Raw genomic sequence first — 23,310 nt, 5'->3', positions numbered from 1 at the left:
AATTCTGTTGTAATTTATTAAGTTGAGGTAGTTATGTGTCATGTAAGTGAAAGTATCCTACAGACTTTTGTAAATAGGAACTAGAGAATCAATTTGAGAATTAGAAGAACAGGTAAGTCAAGACTGAATATTCATTTATATTGAGGAAGTGAAGGAATAGAAAACATTGTAGGAAAGGACTAAAAAGTTGACTGATCAATTGATAAATTATATAAAATTATGAAAGTATTGGGAGTTACGGTTTTGATAGAGTCAGCAGTATTAGTCTTATGGTGCTTTCAAGGAGAATGAGGCATATTCTCTTCTCTTTGTCAAAAATCCTACTAGGCCCACTTCACTTATTTGTGTTACCATTCTTATAACTCTAAGCATTTAATTTTCCAAACCCTGATTTGCAAAATGGCCCTACATGTTTTCTGCAGGGAAAAGATACTCCTTTTTGTCCCTCCAAAATGCTATTTCTCTATATTAATAACAGTACTAACCAATCCCTAGGGGCATAACAGTATTTCCAAAAGTTACAGAAGAGATGCTTTATAAAATATGGGCTGGAGAACCAGACTTTCACCCTAAGCCATTGCTGCCTAATAGCCTTTAATCTGCTCTTTCTGTAACTGGAGTGTCCCCAAGTAATCTTAGAGTTTATGTGTAATATTTCCACATACGTGTCATAAGTAAAGACTGCTGTTTATTTTGTGATTAAGCATTATTATGTCTTCTGATATCTTGATGAATTCTTGATTCCCTTGCCCTCTGAGTTAGATAAAGGTAAATTCTCCAACAGCAAATTTTGTTTTCAGAAACTTTTTTGGCAACTGCAATCTTAAAGCAGGTTCATTTTTAGGATTTGAATTTTCAAATTTGTTTCAGCTCTTGTCCAATTGCATTAACCAGTTAATATTCAATTATTTTAATCAAAACCCAAATAAAAGACTGATCCTGAATTAATGAAAACAGCATAACCCATTCAACAAATATCTTATGTTTTTAGGTTCATCTATCATATAAACTTTGAGGATACCATTATATCTGAAGAGTCTTTTAGGAAACCCTGTAATTCTAAAAGGATCGTATTTTATGGATCTCCATAAAACATTTTCATTTGTGTAGATTATATGATTGCTATTGTTTCCTAAACTTACATTTATCTTTGGTTTATATTTATTTATATAACTCTTACTTAAAAGACTCAAGTGTTAAATTGTACTGGACTTATTTTTTTTTCTGTCAGCAATTGTAGAATGTTAAATACCCTCATTTTCCTTTTTGTGGTCTGTGTTCATATCTCTAGTAATAATGAAGTAGAAAACTACTCCCTTATTGTACTTCATTGCTAATCTCCAGAGTTTTATCTTACCCCAATAGCTTATGTAGTACACATTCCTTGTAGGGTATTCGGTTTATATATGTCAGATTCTCTAGGGCCATGGCTTTTGCCAGATGAAGCACTTTTGATTTTGAAGCTGATGAAACACAGTGCTATTATTGATCTGTGCATGACACAGCCTGTCTCTCTCCTAGCAGAGTGTAGCAACATTTATCCAGGAATTTGTGAAATGTCACTCGGATCATGTTCGCAAGGTAAACTGTGCAAAAACCAGGATCTGAGCTGAGAATCCATGTGGAATTGGACGTGACTGTCTTATTCCTATGTCTTATCTTCTAGATGAACCAAGTGATATTTGTTAACAGAATGTCTGTGTCTTATATTAGACTTTGTAAGGAATGATTATTATCACACAGAACCCTATGTACTGTAAAATCATACATCTTATACTCTGTTTTCAGATGCACTTGTGATCTTACACAAAAAATAGTAAGATAAGAAAATAGGACCTGAAAACATCAGTTAGAAATTTATTTTCTGTTTATAAGGAGCCAGTGTTGTAATATATTGCACAGTCTTATGTTCCTAGTGGTATTTTTATTCTTTGCATCAGTGTCCTTTCAGGTAAGTGTGTCTCATTAAAATATCAATATGCCTAGAAGTGACAAATTATAACATTTTTCCCCACTGTGGAATCATTGTGATATTTAACTATGCATGTATTTTAGAGTTTGGTTTTAAATGCCTAAAATTTTGGTTTGCACATGGATAGATATATTTGTTATGATTTGTTTTAGTTTAATATACCTAATACAGGTAAGGCCTTAATAATAGGATACTCAACAATGAATTAAACATAATCTTTGACACTTACATAATATATTACTAGCAGAGGTGAACATGTATATCATAATACAAAGAAATTATAATATCTATCTATCATGTGTGTGTGTAACATACACCATGGATATGTAGTGGATGGAAAAATATAGTCATTCATCATAGTCATTATTTAGTAAGACTTTTGAGGAGGTAGCATTTGTGCTCAGACTTACAGTTTAGTTTCATTTTGAAAGTTGTATAAGTGGAACCAAACCATTGGAAGAGGGAAATCTTGAAAAGGCATCAAGGCAAGAAAGAAGTTTGTTGAGACTAGTGAATAATCTAGTATAGCTGTGGTTCTCAAATCTAGCTATGTGTTCTCCTCACCTGGCGAGCTTTAAAAAAATACTCATGCCCAGGCCCTACCCTAGACCAGTTAAATCCGGATATCTGGTGGTGATCCTTGTACCTTGCTAAAAGCTCTCGGGTGGTACTGTTGTACAGTTAGGTGTGAGACTAAACTTTGAGAAAGTAGAAATTAAATGGAAACATGCAAATAAGAGACTGTTTAAATATTACAGCAAAAGATGACAAAAATCTAGAGGATACCAGTAGAAGTAGAAAGAAAAGAAAACAAAGGATTTTAAAATGGTATAACACAGAGTTTGACGACCAATCCTAGATGGGAAGATAAAAAAAAAAAAAAGTGAAGAATTGAAGATATCTATCAGTATTCTAATTAAAGTGACTAGAAAGTTGATAGACTTTATTTGTGATAATATTTTATGATAGATATTGTGGGAGAAAAAATCTTCATATGAACATACCAAGAAAGTTGGACAAAATATAACAAATATAAATGTACACCATTTAAATATATAGAACATAACAATAAAAAGATGTAAATCCCTAGAGATAAAATCGCTGACAGTTTACCACTGGACCCAATGGCAATCTGTCACTGAAGTGATGCTATCAAGTGAGCTGCAGGATATTTGAGTGTCAAATGTAGAGGAGAGACCAGGGCTAGAGATATGAAATTTTGAAGTTATGAGTATTTAGATCATATTTTAAAATGTGAAGCTGGATGGAACCCACTTAGGGAGTAAAGGTAGATCAAAAAAGAGAGGAGGTCCAAGGTCTGGGCCCAGGGCCCTCCAACCTTTGGAGTTTGGACAGGCGGGAAAGGACTAGAAAAGGAGAAGCCAGTTAAGTAGAAAGAAAACCAAGAGCATGGAGTATCCAAAAGCCAAATGATGAAAGGATTTCAAGGACTAGTGAATGACTAACGATGTCAAATGCTGCTGACTAGAGTAGGTCCTTGAGAGGAACTAAGAAATGGGAAGAGAAGGAGAGGAATTGGAGAATATAGTTAAATGTGCATCCTTTTTAGAGTCATCTCATAGAATTTTGCTCTAAAGGAGAACAGATAAATCTAACATATAAACACTTAATATATATAAATATGAACATTTAATAACTTGGGCTCAAAATATATAATGCAAAAATGGCAAATCTTAACTATTTTTAAAATAACCTGCTCTAAATATTTATCAAAAATATTCACGAAATTAAACCAAAAAAGCTCTTCACAAATTTTAAATATTTGGTGTCATATAAAAAACATTGTTTAACATAAGTGAAATTAGAAATCAATTTAAAAGCTTAACTTTGAAAATTATGATGCAAACTTATAGAGACATTTCCAAATAACTAATGGATCAAAGAAGAAAATTTAAAAAATGAAAGAATACTTCAAATTAAATGATATCAAAACTTGCAGAGTGCAGGTAAGATGGTACTCAGATGGAAATGTATACCTTTAAATGCAGTAAAACTAGAGAAAGGTTAAAAATTAATGAGCTACCAATGTAATTGGTTACATTCAATTTAAGAATGAGCAATTATATAATCCCAAAGAAAATAAAAAGAAGGACATATTAAGATAAGGACAACACTTAATATTGTAGAAAGCAAACATGCAGTAGACAAGATAAAAAAAAAACCTAAAAGGTGGATCATTGATACTAATAAATTGATAAAAAATAGCAAGTATTGATGGGGATATGGATGAATTAAAACGTTCATACGTTGCAGGTGGGATATGGAAAGTAATGCACTAATTTAGAAAACAGTTTGGCAGTCCCTCAAAAGGCAAATTATAGACCTACCATATGATCCAGCAGTTCCATTTAGGTGTATGGCAAAGAAACTGGAAACAGATGTTCACATAAAAACTGTACGTAGAGGTGCTTGGGTGGCTCGGTGGGTTAAGCCTCTGACTTCAGCTCAAGTCATGATCTCAGCGTCCTGGGATGGAGCCCCGCATCGGGCTCTCTGCTCAGCAGGGAGCCTGCTTCTCCCCCTCTTTCTGCCTGCCTCTCTGCCTACTTGTGATCTCTCTCTCTGTCAAATAAATAAATAAAATATTAAAAAATTAAAAAATAAATAAATTGTTACGTGAATATTCATAGCAACGTTATTCATAATAGCCCCAAAGTGGAAACAACCAAACACCCATATAATGGGTAATCATTCAGCAATAAAAAAGGAATGAAGTAGTGACACAGGCTACAATATGGGTAAACCTTGAAAATATGCCCAGTGAAGAAGTCAGTGTCTGAAAATCAAACACAGTAACATTTCATTTATATGGAATGTCCAGAAAAGGCAAATTCTATAGAGACAAAAAGTAGAATAGAGACTGCATAGGCATGGAGTTGGGAAAGAAATGTCTGTAAGTGGGCATGTTTTCTTTCTGGTGTGATGGAAATGTTCTAAATTTAGTGTTTGGTATAATTGCACAACTCTATTAATATACTAAAAATCATTCAATCAGATACTTTAAAAGTGGATGAATTTCATCTATGTAAATTATACCTTAATAAAGCTATCAATAAAATATAATACCACACTACGAACAGTTTGTGAGATTGAAATTTGAGTTTCATATGTAAGTTCTGCTAGGCATACACATTATCCCAAAGAAGAGAAGAAAGAGAAGTAAATTTCACCTCATTTTATGAGGGTACTATAATTGTAACACAATAACAAGATAGGAAAATATGAGAAAGGAAAATTAAAGGTTCATCTCAGCTATGAATACGGATAAATATTCCTAAACTATTAACAAATCTAATCAAACTATGATAAATAAATATCACAAATGAGTATAATTCCAGAAGTAAAATAGCTTGTTTCATCATTAGAAAAATTGTTTATATAATTCATTACTACAACAAAGAAAGGGGGAAAATGTATTAAAGATGCAGAAAATCTAAAGCAACATCAGGAAGATGGCAGAATTTGAGGGAAGCACCAGACCCTTTTTCCCATAGAGAAACCAATTCAGCAACAATACTCAGGCCAATTCCTTTTGTGAGAAATCCAGAAACCAATGAAAAGGCACTGTACCCCTCGGGAGTGTGCAGCTAGCCGTATTCAGATTGGTGGGGCACTCCTTCAACTCCCACAATTATACTGCCTTGTGATCCGGAAGAAACTCCTGGTTTGTGGGTCCTCCCTGAGGAGAAAAGGAGTATACTGGACCTTATGTCCAACCTTCTGGCTTTTCAGCAAGCCTGTGGGAATGGCTGCTTTTTCACTGTCTCAGAGCATGGATGGGACCTGTCATACTCTAGATGCCTAGAGGCCACTGAGAACCAAAAGAGCTGGATGGCCTGCTTGCTGTTGCAGAGGACCCCTGCCACACCAGACAGAAGCTGATACAGCTTGAAGCAGAAGTTCCTCTCTCAGGGAGGGACAGAGGGAGAGAGAAGAGGGAACAGGTATCCACTATTGCAGATGTTAAGGAGGAGAGTGCCTGAGGGGCTTGTTTCTTGCTCTTCTTAAACCTCAGATAGGACCCATATACTCTAGAAGCCTGGGAACCACTAAGAACTAGACAAGAGCTAGATGGCATGCTGCTGCTCCACAAGGCCTTTGGTGCAGCAGACAAGCCGATATGGAAAGAAGAAGAATGGGGTGTGTGCACAATGTCCCAGCTCTGCAGGGCCTGCCCGAGAAACTCGTTTCTGTCTAGCCCAGTTGGGACAACGTGGAACTGGGCGTACTCTAGGTAGAAGTCTGGGGCTGCTGAGAATAAAAAAAGAGCTTGGGTGGCATGTTGCTGCTTCTACGGACCCCAGTATAGCAGACAGACACCAGAGTAAGCAATGCTGAGATTATGAGCGCCTGGGAAGTAAACAAAGTAAACAAACAGAAAATGTATTTAATTAGAAATCTACACACACTGGCTCAGACAAGTCATATCCACAGGGAACTTTTGAGAGTTTCCAGAATCTCGAGCTGGGGCTGATCCTGGTGAAGGTTTTTCTGTATGTGAGCCAGTTTGTAAAGAGGAAGAGGTGGATGTTTCTTCAAGTGCATGGGTAGCAACCCAAAGTTATAAGGAACACAAAGAAACAGTAAAATGGCTGAATCAGAGGAACAAAATAAATTTCCAGAAACTGACCCTAAAGAAACAGATGTATATGAATGATCTGAAAAGAATCTGGAAATAGAGAACTTGAAGAACGCTATAGACTAATTGGACCTGCCAGACTTATACAGAACTCTCTACCCAACTACAGTATTCTTTTTTCAAGTGCACATGGCACATTCTGCAGGATAGACCACATGTTAGGCTTAAATAAGTCTTATATTTGAGAAAATTGAAACCATACAAAGTATCTTTTCTGACCACAATGGACTAAAACTAGAAATCAATAGCAGAAGGAAAACTATAAAACCCACAAATATATGGAAGTTAAACAACACACTTTTAACCAGTGGATCAAAGAAGAAGTCACCAGGGAAATTAGAAAATACCACAAGAGAAATGAAATGAAAACACAGCGTATCAAAACATGGATGCAGTGTAAGTATGCTGAGAGGGATGTTTAAATACTGTACTATATGCTTACAGATGGGTTAAGAGGATAAATCTTGTGTTACATTAATTTTTATGACAATGAAAAACCCGAAGACAGTATTTTTATACAATTAAATACCTGTTCATGATAAAGTTCTCTTAGTACATGAAATACAGCAGAGAACTTTCTTATTCTGTTAAAAAATTATGTACCAAAAACCTAAAACAGCCATCATACTTAATGGTGGATGTAAAAACCATTCCTTTTAACATCAGGAGAAAGACATTTATGTCTGCTATCATTGCTTGTCTTAGATGTTGTACTAGAGGATACAGGCACTAAGAAAAAGAAATGAAAGTTAAAAGTGTTAGAAATGAAGAAGCGAAAGCATCATTAGTTGTTGCACATTAGTTGTCTGCACAGCAGACACAAAGCATCATTAGTTGTCTGCACAGAATCTCAAGACAAGTTAATAATAGATTTCAGCAAGATTGCTGGTTATAAAGTCAATATATGCTAAGATGATGGTATTGTATTTGCCAGAAGTCAGCAATATATGCACTCTTAAAAAATAAATATTATTTAAGTAATAGCAGGAATTATATGGTATCCAGGAATGGAAGATGCATCCCAACTTCAGTGATGTTAAAATGTGAAAAGGAAATGTCTTAAAATCACTCTATGTTTGTTTTGGAAATACACATATATGTATCAAAAGTGTAAAGAAATGTAAGGCAATGATGAACACCAAAGTTGTTCAGATAATGATTATTTCTGGTGAGTCAGTGAAGATGGGTTCATAGTCTTCAACTCTATTGGCAACACAGTGTCTTTGTTGAATGGTTAACACATGAGTCAGTGTTCATTGTATTTTTCTTTGTGTAGCTACTGCATATTTGATATATATCCTAAAAATGAGGAAACCTGTCAATGCCATTATTCCAGAGAAATAATCGTGGAGGTAGAACACATTTTTCTAGTAAGGTAATAAATTTGGGGGAGTATCTTATATATGGGCAGAGAGGAATCAGAAGAAGTAGGAGAGTGCTGTGATACAGAAACAAGGTAGGGAAAATTTGTTATGAGCAAAAGAGAAGTGCTGTTTCACAATGTAGGATGCCATAGAGAAATTAAAGATAGAATAACAGGGAAGAGCTTGTTGGACTTTCCTTAGAAGGTTTTGTTAGCAGAACCCTCTTGAGAGCAAATACCAGAAACTAAACTCAAACTAAAAAAAAAAAAAAGAAAAAAATGAAGTTCACCAAATCAAAGGACGAACTGCCTCAGGGAACAGCCTTGTGAAGAGCAGTGGTACCTGAAACCAGACTTACGTCTTCAGTGTTAGTCCTTATCTCACAGCTCTTCCCCTCTGGCCATCTTTTTCATGTGTCCCTGGCCATATGGTGACATCCTTATAGCTTAGAACTCAGAAAAGAAAGATTTCTCTGTCTCGTCTTTCAGTCTTTCCTTGATTTACATGGTTTATAAATTTCTGGCCCACGGGGAAAAATACTTTGTTTATATGTAATTTTTGGTTAGGATTTAGGTTCATTTCATTATATGCATATTTTTCATCTACAGAAGTAACTGGGAGGAAATTTAAAATTCATGCAGGAAACAGAGCAGTTTCTGTTGGGCAGGACTGATGTCCACATTCTGCTGTATCTGGTGCTCCTACCTCTCACCCATTTCAGTGCCACTCTAATTTCCAAAATACATATCTAAGTCCTAAGTATTCTTTCAGAACCACTGTTACAGGAGGAAAGCAGAGAAACCAGCTCAATTAATAAAAAATTAGACTACCCTCTTCCTAAAGATCTATATGAATCTGAATATTTCACATAGCACAAATTTATTAAGTGATTACTCTGTTAGGTTAAGGCTTACTATTTGAAAGAATGTGATAAACAGAAGACAATTCTAGATAGAAAATGGAGTGAAGGATGATGGAAGAAGTTCCTGTCTGAAATTTTTGTGTTTAAAAAAAAAGAGCCTTTTTTTAAAAAGAGCTTTTTAATGAAACCTCTGAGAAATACCTTGTATAATATCATTTAAATCCAAGCTTTGTAAATCTTCTTTCCTGCTTTAAAAGAAATTTCTACTTTATGCCATGGGTTTCTTTTTTAATAATTTTTTTAGTAATTTTCACAAATGTTAATTTTTAATTTTTAAAAAAATCCCATTTAAGATGTTATCAGTAACCTTTTATCTTATCAGGTCCAAAGTTTGCAAAAACCATTCTTTTAAAGAAATGTCCATGCTTTTACTCTCTTAAATCTTGTGAAACTTACAAAGGAAATAGAGAAAACATTATTGTTTCCCTTGAGAATTTTTTTTTTTTAGATTTTATTTATTTATTTGATATACGGAGATCACAAGTAGGCAGAGAGACAGAGAGAGAGGAAGGGAAGCAGGCTCTACGCTAAGCAGAAAGCCCAATGTGCGGCTCAATCCCAGGACCTTGGGATCATGACCTGAGTTGAAGGCAGAGGCTTTAACCCACTGAGCCACCCAGGCACCCCATCGCTTGAGAATTTTAATAAGGTGTGTATGTGTGTGTGTGTGTGTGTGTGTGTATGTATAGATATATATAGATATAGATTTTATATCTATCTATATATATATTTTAAAGATTTTATTTATTTATTTAACAGACAGAGATCACAAGTAGGCAGAGAGTCAGGCAGAGAGAGAGGGGGGAAGCAGGCTCCCTGCTGAGCAGAGAGCCCGATGCAGGGCTCCATCCCAGGACCCTGAGATCATGACCTGAGCCGAAGGCAGCGGCTTAATTCACTGAGCCACCCAGGCGCCCCAATAAGGTATATTTATAAATGTAATCAAAATTATATGAATACTTAGTATTGCTGCTGTTAAATTTGTAATGAGTTGTAGGATTTTTGAAATTCCCTGACTGGCTTTCATCCAAGTAATTTGTTTTCAGAGCTTATGCTCTAGTACAACTGAGGGAAGACATGCTATTAACTATTGACCCTCTCAGTTAAATATTTCAATAAGTATTAAGATGCTGTTCACATTTAGCATATACTTAAGAAATGTATATCCTTTTAGTAGTTTGAATATATAAAATTGGAGCTAGAAATGATGATTTAAACCTTTGGATTTATTTCCCCGGAAGAATCAACTCTATGAATTGATTCCAGTGTTATATAAATAAATTTAATGTTGATATACATGTATTTTAGTAGCTTACTAATTGAAAATGGTTTTATCTTTTGAAAATATGAATTACAGAAATATATCCTGATCTAGTGTAAATTTTTTGAATTCAAAGATTATTTTAAGGAATATCAATGACCTTTGAATTTGGTATAAAGTATTATGAGCAAATTTTAATTATCTAGATTCTCACTTCCAGTTAGTAAAATACTATACATGAGTATTAGTTTCTTTAAGCCTATTCACAAAGGCCTTTTATACAGTACAATAAGTAAATCACCCCACTAGGAAGGGAAAACAATCAAATAAAAGTATTGAAATATGTTTCGTAGGAAAACCAAGTTTAATTAAAGGAGAATGAGACAATCTTCATTAGACTTCTGCAGATATCCTAGAATTTGGTAGCCTTCGTTCCTAATAGCTCAGTCACTATCTATAACTTTATTTAAAATGTTATGGCTGTTCTTTACTTAGATACAGTATTAATATTACTCTGAAATATCAACTATTATTTTTGGTGATTTGGGAAGTTTGGTTTTTTTTTTTTTCCTTTTTCTTCATTGTTTGAGTAGTTTAATTGGGGTGGATTCTTTCTGTCCTGCCCCCTTACAGCTTACGCAACTGAACTAAGTATTGACAAAGGGGATGGAGGAAGCCTAGAATGAGGAGAATAGGTATAGGATGAGTGAGGAATAGTTACTTCTGTGTTGAATTAGCTGAGTTTAAGCAGTGAAAGCAGAAGGAAAGTGCAAAAACGTTTAGAAAGACAAGTGCTCGGTTTCTTCTTTGGAATGGCATATGTATTGCTGCTTGCATTTTCTCTTGGGGAGGGAATCAGAATGGGAATCACTGCACCTTCCTTAGTGGTCATTAGTAAGCATATCTTGTGCATATCGAATGTCTAGGAGGGCTGAGACTGATCTGATATTACCAAATGAACATTGAAAAATTCTTACAAGAGTGATGATGATGATGAATCGTTCTGGATATTCTTCTTGTTCTGAATATCTGTCTTTGTATTTCATACTTGGTTGTGTAAGTCTTGAAGGGGCACTTATTTTAGTAACTAGAATAGGGGATTGGAAATAACAATAAACCTATAGTTGAATTCCTCTTGCTATGAATAAATCAGATAATGATAGTTTTCCCACAAATATTTGAAAGTCAGCTTTATTAGTTTTCCAAATGTCGTAATAATACATTTTTACTGAACCTTTTTCCATAGTTTTGGGGGCAGAAGTGTAAGTGATGTGGTTTAACTTCAATCCAGTTAAAAGTCATTAGGTTAGTTATTCTGATTATTTTGAAACACATTATATTGCTGTTATTGCTTAGGTTAATATTTACTATAAATGCCTATTACATCAAAACTATTAGTACAAATTAAAGTGTACGTGTTAAATGTTTTCAGTTTTGGGGCTGTTTTGAGAAAAGTATTAGTAAACTGTTTTAAAAAAAATTGGCCTTTATAATAATATTATATTTGATTTTCATTTTGAGAAATCATATTCATTTTGAGAAATCATATTCAAACACATTTATAAAACTGTTTAATTAATCATTTAGAACTCCCATCACAAAGTGTAAGGGCATTGAATTAATTTTACTTCCTGTACATGTTACTGGAAGTAGCATGACTCTTATCCATATGCAGATATCCATACTTCTTTGATAGAACCTAATTTGAACGCATCAAGACAGATTGGCATTTCCAGTACCATAAAAAACGGCTTTGTTAATTGCAAACCATATTTAGTATGACCTTATAACAAAGTAGCACCTCAGGTGTCATGCTTTGTCTTTAATGTGCACACTGGAGCTACGTTCATCTGTACTAGACAACTTCACTTCACGAAAAGAGTTTTTTTCTTGATAGGCAATTAGCAGTAATTAGGAAGATTCACCTCCATAAGATGTCAACATGAGATTGTTTTAAAAAGTTGAATGTCAGTGACTTAAAAAGAAAGTTCTTCTGACACATTGGTATGGCATGTGAAACATGAGATGTTAATTTAACTTTTCTGCTTATTATTCATGCACAATATTATTTTGTCATTCAGACACTACACTGACAGAGTGTAAAGGGTGTTAAAATAGTGCTGCTAGAATAAAAAGAGGATTAATCTTCCATTGGCCAATTAGCCAAAGGGTACTTAATGGTCTCTAAAGGCTACTGAAGTCTAACTACTAGCAAAAGCATTGGTAAAAAGTCCTCTATATTACCTTCATTTGCTTGACATTTTGTGAAACATACTGTAGGCTTTTAATAACCGCATTTGTCAGAAAATAGTTTATAAATGAGTGATGTAGTAACTCAGTGTATTTTTCATAAGAAATTTGGTTATATAAATAATTCCATTTCTGCCTGAGATCTTTGTTCTTCTTCTTTTTTTGGTTGATGGTAGTTTTAATTTTTAATTCTTTTTCTTGAAGATCTCAAATATCACAAAGAAAAACTCATGCTTTCAATTTATAACATTTGTTAGTAACTTGAAGGAATTATTAATCTGAACTATTTATCTTTTTAGGTAAGTACTTGTAAAGCACATGTAAGTACTTGTAAGTACTTGTATGGGAAATATTCTACTGATAACCTAGAAACCCATGTAATTTTCTTTTTAACTCATATAACGTTTTAATTAAGTCTTTTAAATGGACAATACAGAATTTTTATTTCTTTCAGTTTTTTTTTCTTGCAAAAGAATAATAGCAACAGTCCCTAACTTACCATGTTCCCACTTAATGATAATATGAAAGCTTTAAGCATTCCACAGAAATTGTACTCTGAAGTTTGATTTTGGGTCTTTTTCTGGGCTAGTGTAATGTGGTCCAGCTCTCTCTGTGAGACTGGGCAGGGGAGCAGCGGCAGCTCCCAGTCAGCCACGCCATCATGAGGGTGAACAACCAATGTACTTATAGCCATTATGTATCTATGCAGTCATTCTCTTTTTTACTTTCACTACAGTATTTATTTATTTGTTATTTTATTTTATTAACATATAATGTATTATTTGCTTCAGTCTTACAAATAGTCTGTGAATCATCAGTCTTACACAATTCATAGCACTCACCATAGCACATACCCTTCCCAATGTCCATAAACCAGCCACCCCATCCCTCCCCACAGCAACCCTCAGTTTGTTTCTTGAGATTAAGAGTCTCATGGTTTGTTTCCCTCCCTGGTCCCATCTTGTTTTATTTTTTTCCCTCCCTATCCCTCATGACGCCCTGTCCCGCCTCTTAAATTCCTCATATCAGAGAGATCATATGACAGTTGTCTTTCTCTGATTGACTTACTTCGCTTAGCATAACACCCTCTAGTTACATCTACATCATTGCAAATGGCAAGATTTCGGGGGTTTTGATGGCTGCATAGTATTTCATTGTATACATATATATACCATATCTTCTTTATCCATTCATCTGTTGATGGACATCTAGGTTCTTTCCATAGTTTGGCTATTGTGGACATTGTTGCTATAAACATTTGGGTACACGTGCCCCTTTGGGTCACTACATTTGTATCTTTAGGGTAAATACCCAGTAGTGCGATTGCCGGGTCATAGGGTAGCTCAATTTTCAACTTTTTAAGGAACCTCCGTACTGTTTTCCAGAGTGACTGCACCAACTTGCATTCCCACCAACAATGTAGAAGGGTTCCCCTTTCTCCGCATCCTTGCCAACACCTGTCATTTCCTGACTGGTTAATTTTAGCCATTCTGACTGGTGTGAGTTGGTATCTCACTGTGGTTTTGATTTGTATTTTCCTTATGCCGAGTGATGTTGAGCACTTTTTCATGTGTCTGTTGGCCATTTGGATGTCTTCTTTGCAGAAATGTCTGTTCATGTCTTCTGCCCATTTCTTAATTGGATTATTTGTTCTTTGGGTGTTGAGTTGGATAAGTACATTATAGATTTTGGATACTAGCCCTTTACTTGAAATATTGAACACTTTATTATGAAACAGGCCTTGCGTTCAATGATTTTGCCCAGTTGTAGGCTTATGTAAGTGTCCTGAGCACATTTTAGGTATGCAAGGCTAAGCTCTGATGTTTGGTAGGTTAGGTGTATTAAATACATTTTGGGGCCCAATATTTTGAACTTAGGATGAGTTTGTCAGGATGTAACCCCATCATAAGTCAAGGAAGACTTGTATTCCCATTGAAGGAATATCAATTTTATTCACAGGAAGGAGAAATAAGATTAAGATCATGGTGACTTTCTAGGAGGTTCTTGCCTATAGAATTTATGTAGGTATTACTCAACTAGAATTTTCTCTCCAGTCTTTTTTGCTTTAATTCTGGTAACAAAATTATTATGTAGTAATTTTTTTAAAGTTGTAATAGTAAGATTCTCAGATTGCTGCCTCTGCTTAAGTGTGAACCAGAATAATCTGATTGTGAGATGTAAATCAATTTATTTGTATGTTCAACATGAAATAACATCATTCCATACTCTCAGTCTTATGTAGAATTTAAGACAAAAGATTTGGGTGAAGTAACTGTGACCAGACAGTTGCCACTGAATGATTATTGTTTTTCCTTACTTTGACTGTCAAGGGCTTTGGGTTTCACAAGGAGAAAGAAAAGTCAGATTCTCCACTATTGTTAGAGATAAGAGCCAGCCCTCACATTTTACTCTGTGTTACTGACTGACATTTTCCAATTGACACCTAACCTTTTCCCTAGTATGGACTGGAAAGAATCCTTCTCCTTCTCCCACCAACTATTTTTTTCTTAGGCTTCTCAGACACCCTGCTCCTATGGCCCATTCAACCTCACGTTAGGCTGGATTTTCTAGAATTGACATGTGTCTACATTTCAGATCCCACTGTCCTAACTAAAACTGTTTTCTGAAGTTTTTAGATTGTTCATTACTTTAAGTTTCCAGTCCAGTGGTGAAAAACATGGGGAGAACTGAACAGTGTCTTTCAGTGCTATAGAGTGCTTACTCTCCATCAAAAAACATTAGGTAAGAATCAGTCTCTTGGGGCCCCTGGGTGACTCAGTTAGTTAAGCACCTGACTTCAGCTCAGGTCTTGATCTCAGGGTCCTGGGAATAAGCCCCACGTTGAGCCCCATGTCGAGCCCTGCATTGGGCTCCCCTTCGGGCTCCATGCTCAGTGGGGAGCCTACTTGTCCCTCTGATCTTCCCTTGGTCATGCTCTCTCTCTTTCTGTCTCTCTCAAGTAAATAAATAAAATCTTAAAAGAAAAGAAAAGAATCAAAAGAGCTGCACCACCCACCCTGTCCTTTTCTCTGGAGCACTGCTCCTAAACTAGTGAGTGCTCACAAGTGTTTTCTTTTCCCATGCCATGACTAGCATCATATCCATTAAATAGTCAGATGTTGAATATTTTATTCTTTGGAGACATCAAGATTAAAGTATCTAAAAATACATTATTTTGGGGAGTGATCAGGGAAATTATTCTTTCAATTCTGATTTTTTTTTTCTAAACCCTTTGCTTCATTTCCCTTGGACCTAGGATATTTTCCATCAGCCCAGTTTTAGTTTTTCTAATAATTCATTCTTGAATATTAAAATGTTTGCCAAGGCTTCCTGCTGGAAAAGAGATCCTCCTTCTCGTCACAGTTGGCCTCAGTTTACTCATCAGTGTTTGGGCAGATAGCTTCTCTAGAGTAAAAGTTGGAAAGCAAGGTGGTTGTAGACCTAGCTGTAGCCTTTAATATTACACCTAGCTTCTAGGAAACATCTGACAAAACAGACCAGGAAGGATATGTGGAAGGAAATTGGCTGTAACTGGGCTTACCAGATGGGATGTGAAGGCAACAGCATTTCCATTAGCTCCTGATTTGTTTCTTCATAGCGCTTACTGTAGTTAATCATTGTATATTTCTAAGGTTTAGACTGGTAGCTACCTGAAGGCAAGGACTGTCCCTTTTTTGTTTATCACTGAAAACAGAGTTAGAACAGTTACTACTATGCTCTGCGTATTTAAAAACTAAATACTAGACACTGAGTCAGTTCTGAGTCTAGACATTTCCTAATGAAATCTTCTAGAAAATGTTATGTTGGGACCCAGAATAAAAGAAATTTTTATTTCTTGAATAAACTGAACAAACTATCATGCATGAGAACAAGGGAAAGTCTGTCAAGAGAGCCTATTCACCTGGTTTGTGGGGTTTCACAGTTAACGTTGAGTGCAGTAAAAGGAAGCGTCTGGCCTTAGGCTTTTGCTTGGCAATTAAACTGTAAGATGTAGATCTAGAGGCAATTTATATTTCTAGCAGAGAAAATGAGATCATTTTTTAAAGCAATTGAAGAGAAAATTAACACAAAATTATGAATAAAGAAAAAATTAAATCCAAATGAGGACATTATACAAACTATACTCTTGGGGGTTAGAGATACTTGTTCAAGGTGGGCAGGATGGCAATAAGAGAACAAGGTTTAAGAAAGAGGCTTATTTTTTTAAAATGGGGACTTAACATTTGTTTTCTATGCTCCATAACAAATTGCCACAAACTTAGCTCCTTAGAAGCAACATATACATTCATTAAGTCACAGTTTCCACAGGTGATGAGTTGGCACAGCTTAGTGAAGCCCTGTTCTCAGAGTATCACAAGGCTGTGTTGTCACAGAGTAACACATCAGCCTGTCTTCTAGGCTGCCTTCCTTTCTGGAGCTTGGGCTTTTCTTCCAAGCTCACGTGTTTATTGGAAAAATTCAGTTCCTTATGACTATAGAACTGAGGTCCCTGTTTTCTTGTTGACTCCCAGTCAAGGACCATTCTCAGTCCTCAAACCTGAGGCTTTCCTGAGGTTCTTGTCTTACTATCCTCTCCATCATCCTTCCACAACATGGCCACTTACTTCTTCAAAGCCAGCAGGGGAATCTCTCTGACCTCAGGAGGGCCCCTGGATTTCTTGTAAAGGCCTTGCCTGATTAGATCAGGACCAGCCAGGATAATTTTGCTTTTGATTAACTCAAAGTCATGTGATTAGGGACCATAATTTAAAGAAGGCCTTTTGCATAAAACATATGCAAATAATACAAACATGGGAGTGATAGCCCATTGCATTCGCAAGTCTCACCCACATACGAGGGGAAGATATTTTACAGGACATGGGTCATTGGGGGTCCTCTGAGGATTCTGCCTCCCCCAGAGCACTTTATGGAAGAACAAACTCTCTAATACATTTCGTTTCTTCTTACTGTTGCTTAGAGTGTTCTTTACTTCTCAGAGACTTATGCTTCTTCAATGTCCTATTTAAATAAATAATAATTAGGGTCTAATTTTAAACTTTTATAGTGTTAAGTTCTACTTTATAAGCTTATTCCCAGTGAAGTCAACTTTTAAATTGAAATAGACTTTTAAAAGATTGGTATATCTTTTAAGGGAAGATTTTTCTGTATATGTTTATATATATACTTGATATTTTATATATATCATGAAGCATTTTTTTAAAAATCCAGATTCTCAGCCTTTAAGATACTTTTCATATGCTTTATGGTAGCATTTACTGCAAGATAACTATTAACAATAATGCTGTAAATTTAAAATCTACCAAGTGCTATCATATTTTTTTAAAATTCTGCCCTCAAAATGACCTTTGCTAGGTAGACAAGCATCATCTTTGTTTTTAAATGAGGAAACAGTGTCAAGTATTAATTAGCATCACTCAACTGGTAAGCAATAGATCCCAGGCTAAAATCCAGAAATTATGACTCTCCATGTGTTTTATTTTTATTTATGATTTTAATATAAATGACATATATTAATAAATGTTTGGAGATGGTAAAGTAATACTGTAGAAATAGGAATCATGCTTTTGATAAAGAAGAAAAGTAACAATTTTAAGGGTAATCTAAATTTATTGGTAAATTTTAAGCATATTCTCTTTCTAACAAGGTCACCACAATTAGTCTCACCTGCCAAGCTGAGTGTACACAAAAGAAAATTATTTATGCTTCTTGTCTTATCTGTAGCATATCTCAAATGAGAAATAGGATGTTTAACCTGAGAGAAGTTAGTAATAGGGCCATCATTATTTGTCCAAAATTCAAATGGATGAAGGACTCCAACCTGATGGAATATATGATTTGTTTATTTCTTCTTTTTCAACACATGCCCTGTAGCATTTCTGGGCATGTATATTAGAAATCTTTTTTAAAGATTGTAGGTTTTAAATACTGGTTAATCAAAATATGATTTATATTTTAGTAAATTATAAGTTATCTGATTTACAGTCTCCATAATTTCAGTGTTTCTTCATTTAATAAATTTTGTATTGTTAGAGTAAAGTTAAAATCTCCAATACATGTCTTTTAGAGAACTATATTTATTGGCTTGGTCTTTCCTCTATGAAGGATTTATTAATAGTGTTAGGATCTACTGCTGTGGAAGGAATAGACAGAAATCTAACGGCATACAAGTTTAACAAATGAGAGAAGCTACCGGGACTGTTCATGGGAAGAAAGGAGCCTCATCAAAGTTGAATTTTCTGTTGCCTGAGATTCCACATAGAATTGCAGCCATGAGTTATGTCATACCAAATTACAATCTTAGAAAGCCTTATTTAGATGCATAGCATTTACTTCAGGATTGATAAATGCTCCAGTGCATACTCCTTAAGTAAACACTGATAATATTACTTTACTTAAAAAAGTGTATTTTAATTTATATAGTGATAAACTAATAGAAAGATTATAAATATGAGCTGAAATTAATGTGTCTTCATAGCATTGTCCATGCTACAGATGGGGAGACTTCAATTTTTGGAATCTTTCTTCTGTTTCTTACCATACAGAATGCACTGTTTTTAGATACCTGGGGGAGGAAGGCACAGTCCTCTCTCAAGGACTTACTAGGGTTCATGGTTGAAGAATATGGGAGCTACTGGGAGAGAATGGAGAAGCTACTTGTGAAAGAAAAAGAAGGGACAGAACAGAAGACTTCATAAGGAGGAAATACTAAGCTGTTCTTCAAGCATGAGTGAGATCTCAGCAGAAGAAAATGCCAAGTGTGGAAACATCGATGTAGAAACGGCAGACAGGTTGGGGGTATGGCTGGCAAGTTTGCCTTCAGATGATACTTGTCTGAAACACAAACTGAAGCTAAATTTTAGAGAGCATTACTATAATCACAGACATCTGAGCTTTATCCTACTGGGGTAAGAAACCCCTGAAGAGTATTTGAATGAGGGATTAACAGGTCCGTGTTGTTTTAGGAAGTTGTATAAAAGATGGTTTAAAAGTGGGAAGGGTTGCGGGGAGGGGAAGGGCTTTTGCAGTAGTCTCAGTGGGTTAGTGAGAGTCTTCATTAAGAAAGTGGCAGAGGGAGTGAATATGAGAGACATGACATAATTTATAGAACGTGACAATTGGTTGGATATAGACAATAAACAAGGAGAGAGATGGATTCAAGCTTGGAAGATAACCAGGAAGATTTTTAGGGGTGGAGAAATTATCAGTTTGCTTTTAGATATTAATTATTTGGTACCTTTGATACAATTCATGAATGAATGTTTCCTGAAAATATATAGAACCACACCTCTCCATGATAAGTTCAGATATAATCAAGTGGGCGCCTGCGTGGAGCAGTTGATGAAGCTTCCAATTCTTGGTCTCAGCTCAGGTCTCAATCTCAACTGTCATGGGATCCAACCCGTAGGCCAACTGGAGTCTGCTTGGGATTCTCTCTCCCTTCCCCATTCCCCTCCCCCCAGGTGTTTCTCTCCCTCTCAAATAAATAAATAAATCTTTAAAAAAACAAGGTCAAATATAATCAAAGATTTTTTTTCACCAAAACATGCTTTTTATTCTACCAAAACATAATCTAATATCAACTATATCAAGCTCTAGTTTTGAACCCAATATCTGAGATATTTATATTTAACAGTATAGACAGATATACATAAAGAAATAGGCAATTATTGGTAAGGTCCTTAAGAGTTGTGTTTAAATATAGTGTTAATACTTAAATAACTTATGTCCCATATTTATATTACTGTACGTGTTGGCTACATCTTTTGCTGTTTCTCATTAGAATTTTTCACTAAGAAAGACTTTTTGCCCCCTGAGAGATTTTAGTACCATTTTGTCTAATTGTTCCTTATGTTAAACTACCATATTATAAGCTTCTCTGGAATAATAAAATCGTACTGCAGTTATCCTCTTAAGGAGCTCTGAGTTGTTAGGCCATTACAGCTTGGGGACATTCTGCTGACTGCAGATTGGTGAACGAGAAGGGTCGACATTAAGACAGTTTCTTTTACACTATTTCATACAAACATTACCAGTATGTCTTTTAGTAAAATGTTGATGTCATTAAAAATTCAAATGTAAGGAGTTCAGTGCAGTTCTATGTGAACATTACAAAAAGGACTCAGCAACTATCAATCAGATGCATTAGGCTGAGCGAATTTGTTTGCACGCTGTTTATTTGAACTAAGTCTCTAATAAGCCTCTTTTGCTAATTGGACTTAACATTTATGTTACTAAATGAGAAGCGTTTTGGCTGCCATATAGCATGGTAAGACCTACCCAGTGGAATAAACAACTAACATCTGTTATCTTGTCCTGCTCCAGCTTGGCTTTTACCAGTTAAGTACATCAGTCCTGAAGTCAAGGTTATCAAATATGTGAATCTCTGGCTCAGGCATGTGTATGTGAAGTCAAAGAAATAGCACATCGTGAGTGAAGACTAGCCAGCTGAAAGATGCTGGATGCAGCCAGCCCATTTTGTTTTAACCTTTACAAGCCCTACAACCTTAAGCAAAAACCTTAAGTAGGAGTTATGACTTCTGTAAAGTTTTTATAATAATTATTTTTAGTGTCTGCTTTTTTTATAATAATTATTTTTAGAATTAATTTCACTTTTTTCTTTAGCATTAAGATTTTATGCTGATAATTGTTGGGTGAAAAATAATTGCTTTTTATAATACATTTATATTTATTTTCTTTTTGAAAAAAGAAGCTAAATTTGGATTTGGCTGGGCTTCGGAGGGAAAAAGAAGACTTGCTGAGGAAATTGGAGTCCTCATCTGAAATCACAAGTTTGGCAGAAGAAGTTTCCCGGGTGATAGTTCCACGGATACAAGTTACATCACTTGGTCCTTCAAGGAGCATGGATTTGGAGATGAAGCAATTGCAGTGTAAATTAAAGGTAATTAGAAATTTTAATAAACATGAATACATACCTCTTTTCCTCATAGTTCTGCAGTCTACAAGTCCAAGACCAAGATCCTTAAAGACCTGTTTATATTGATTCTAATTATGGTATAAATAATTCAAAAGTTATTAATACTGTATTTGACCTCATCATTCTCTTTTAGCCTAGCGGTTTCTTATATGGTAACTTACAACACTATCTCTGAGAAAATGACAAGATACAATGGAATCCTGTTAGAAGATGGCAGAAACTAGCCATTGTCATTTCTCTTTCACTACTGAACTCCCCTCTAACCTCCATTCCTCCTTCCACCGAACAGAATTCCTTTCAAACTTCAGTGTATCAACATAAATAGAATTGTTTCCCTCTATACAGTTGCTACTGTTTTAATTTGGTGTTTGTTGGTTGGAGATGAGAAAGGAGGAGGGAACTTATGGAGGGAGAGAGAAACACAGGGCAACGGTGGTTGGTTTGATAGACTTTAACAAGTTAAACCTGAGAATTAAGAGTAGAAAGCCATGTTCATTTTCTTTGTAAAGAATACTAAGTCCAGGGATGCCTGGGTGGCTCAGTTGGTTAAGCAGCTGCCTTCGGCTCAGGTCATGATCCCAGGGTCCTGGGATCGAGTCCCACATTGGGCTCCTTGCTCGGCAGGGAGCCTGCTTCTCCCTCTGCCTTTGCCTGCCTCTTTGTCTGCCTGTGCTCGCTCGCTTTCTCTCCCTCTGTCTCTGACAAATAAATAAATAAAATCTTTAAAAAAAAAAAAAAAGAATACTAAGTCCAGGTGAAATTATCAACAACTTAAAAATAAGGATGACCTTAGTTTAAGTAGAATTACCTTGTAAAAAACAGGATTTATGATATTTAATTGGAAAGTTCATTTTCATACTGTTTAAAACATGCTCATTTATTCCTCACATACTTAATTACTTTGTTTGGTGGGTTTTGCTAGCTGGGAGCTCTAAGGACACTCTATGTGGGACCATCACTATAATGAGAGTCACTAGAAAGTTCTGTTGGAAATGCACAGAGTCCATTAGGAATGGAGTAACTATGACTGCTAAAAGGGCATTAGAATATTGAATTATCGAACAGATTCAGTTGTTTTTAATTCAAAATATGATAGGTGTGCACTCCAAAAGTATCTTTAAATGAAGGGTTACTAAGAAGATAAAATATGAGGTTGAAGTTTAAAGTAAATGAATGTATAATTACTTGAAAATATTTTGCTTTGTTAATAGTAGATATAATAATATTAATTTAGATATTTCCTAAATATCATCTTCTTCAGAGTTTTTATGTGCAGAACTTGCCTCAACCATTACATTTCATAAGTTTAAACACCTTACATAATAGAAATATGAGAAAAAATAGTGGTGCAAGCTTTGGTGCATACATCTCAAGATGCGTTTGTTTGTGAAAAAGTGGACTAAAACTATTTCAGTGTTAGGTTTCTTACAGAAAAAATCTTTGAGATATACTTTGATCTTATCTGTATCTAATCTGTAAATTAAGTGTTCATGCTCCTAATATAACTTTAGTTTTCACCAAGATAAAATAGAATGTTGGATCCAATAATACCTAATCTGATTTCTTAAATTTTTAAAGTGGTTAATAGCTCTACATTGATTTATATTTTACTTGCTTGGTTTTATATACTATGAAATCATCTAACATAACTTTGGAAATAATAGACCCATGTCAATATCTGTTAAGTTGTTTACTTTATGGTTTCCCATGGTGTTAAGTTTTCACCCACATATAAATTTCTCTTCACTTTGGAGGAATGTGTGAGTCACAAAGATAAGATAAGACTATGAGAATGTCTGGAGCAAGTTAGGTCATATTCCATGTATGTTTGAAGTGAAGTGTCCATATCTAGCCTGGAGTCCTAGGACGCTGACCATGCTACATAGGGACAGAAAGGATAAATCTTTACTTCTGCCTTGTTTCATGTTTTAATATGGAAGTACCTT

General features: G+C 35.2%; 1 protein-coding gene across 5 annotated transcripts in view; it reads left to right on the top strand.

Annotated features, from left to right (window-relative positions):
• Nucleotides 1–23,310, top strand: part of CNTLN (centlein) — a 291,584-nt gene that overhangs the window by 225,674 nt on the left and 42,600 nt on the right. For all 5 annotated transcript variants that reach the window (XM_044265616.1, XM_044265615.1, XM_044265613.1 and 2 more), the window contains one exon: nucleotides 21,137–21,328. In XM_044265616.1, the coding sequence (XP_044121551.1) occupies nucleotides 21,137–21,328 (192 nt within the window). The remainder of the gene's footprint in view (nucleotides 1–21,136; nucleotides 21,329–23,310) is intronic.

Source organism: Neovison vison, chromosome 9 (genome assembly GCF_020171115.1).
Source record: "Neovison vison isolate M4711 chromosome 9, ASM_NN_V1, whole genome shotgun sequence".
In the NCBI taxonomy this organism is placed as follows: Eukaryota; Metazoa; Chordata; class Mammalia; order Carnivora; family Mustelidae; genus Neogale; species Neogale vison.
This window is presented reverse-complemented; position numbering and strand designations above follow the sequence as displayed.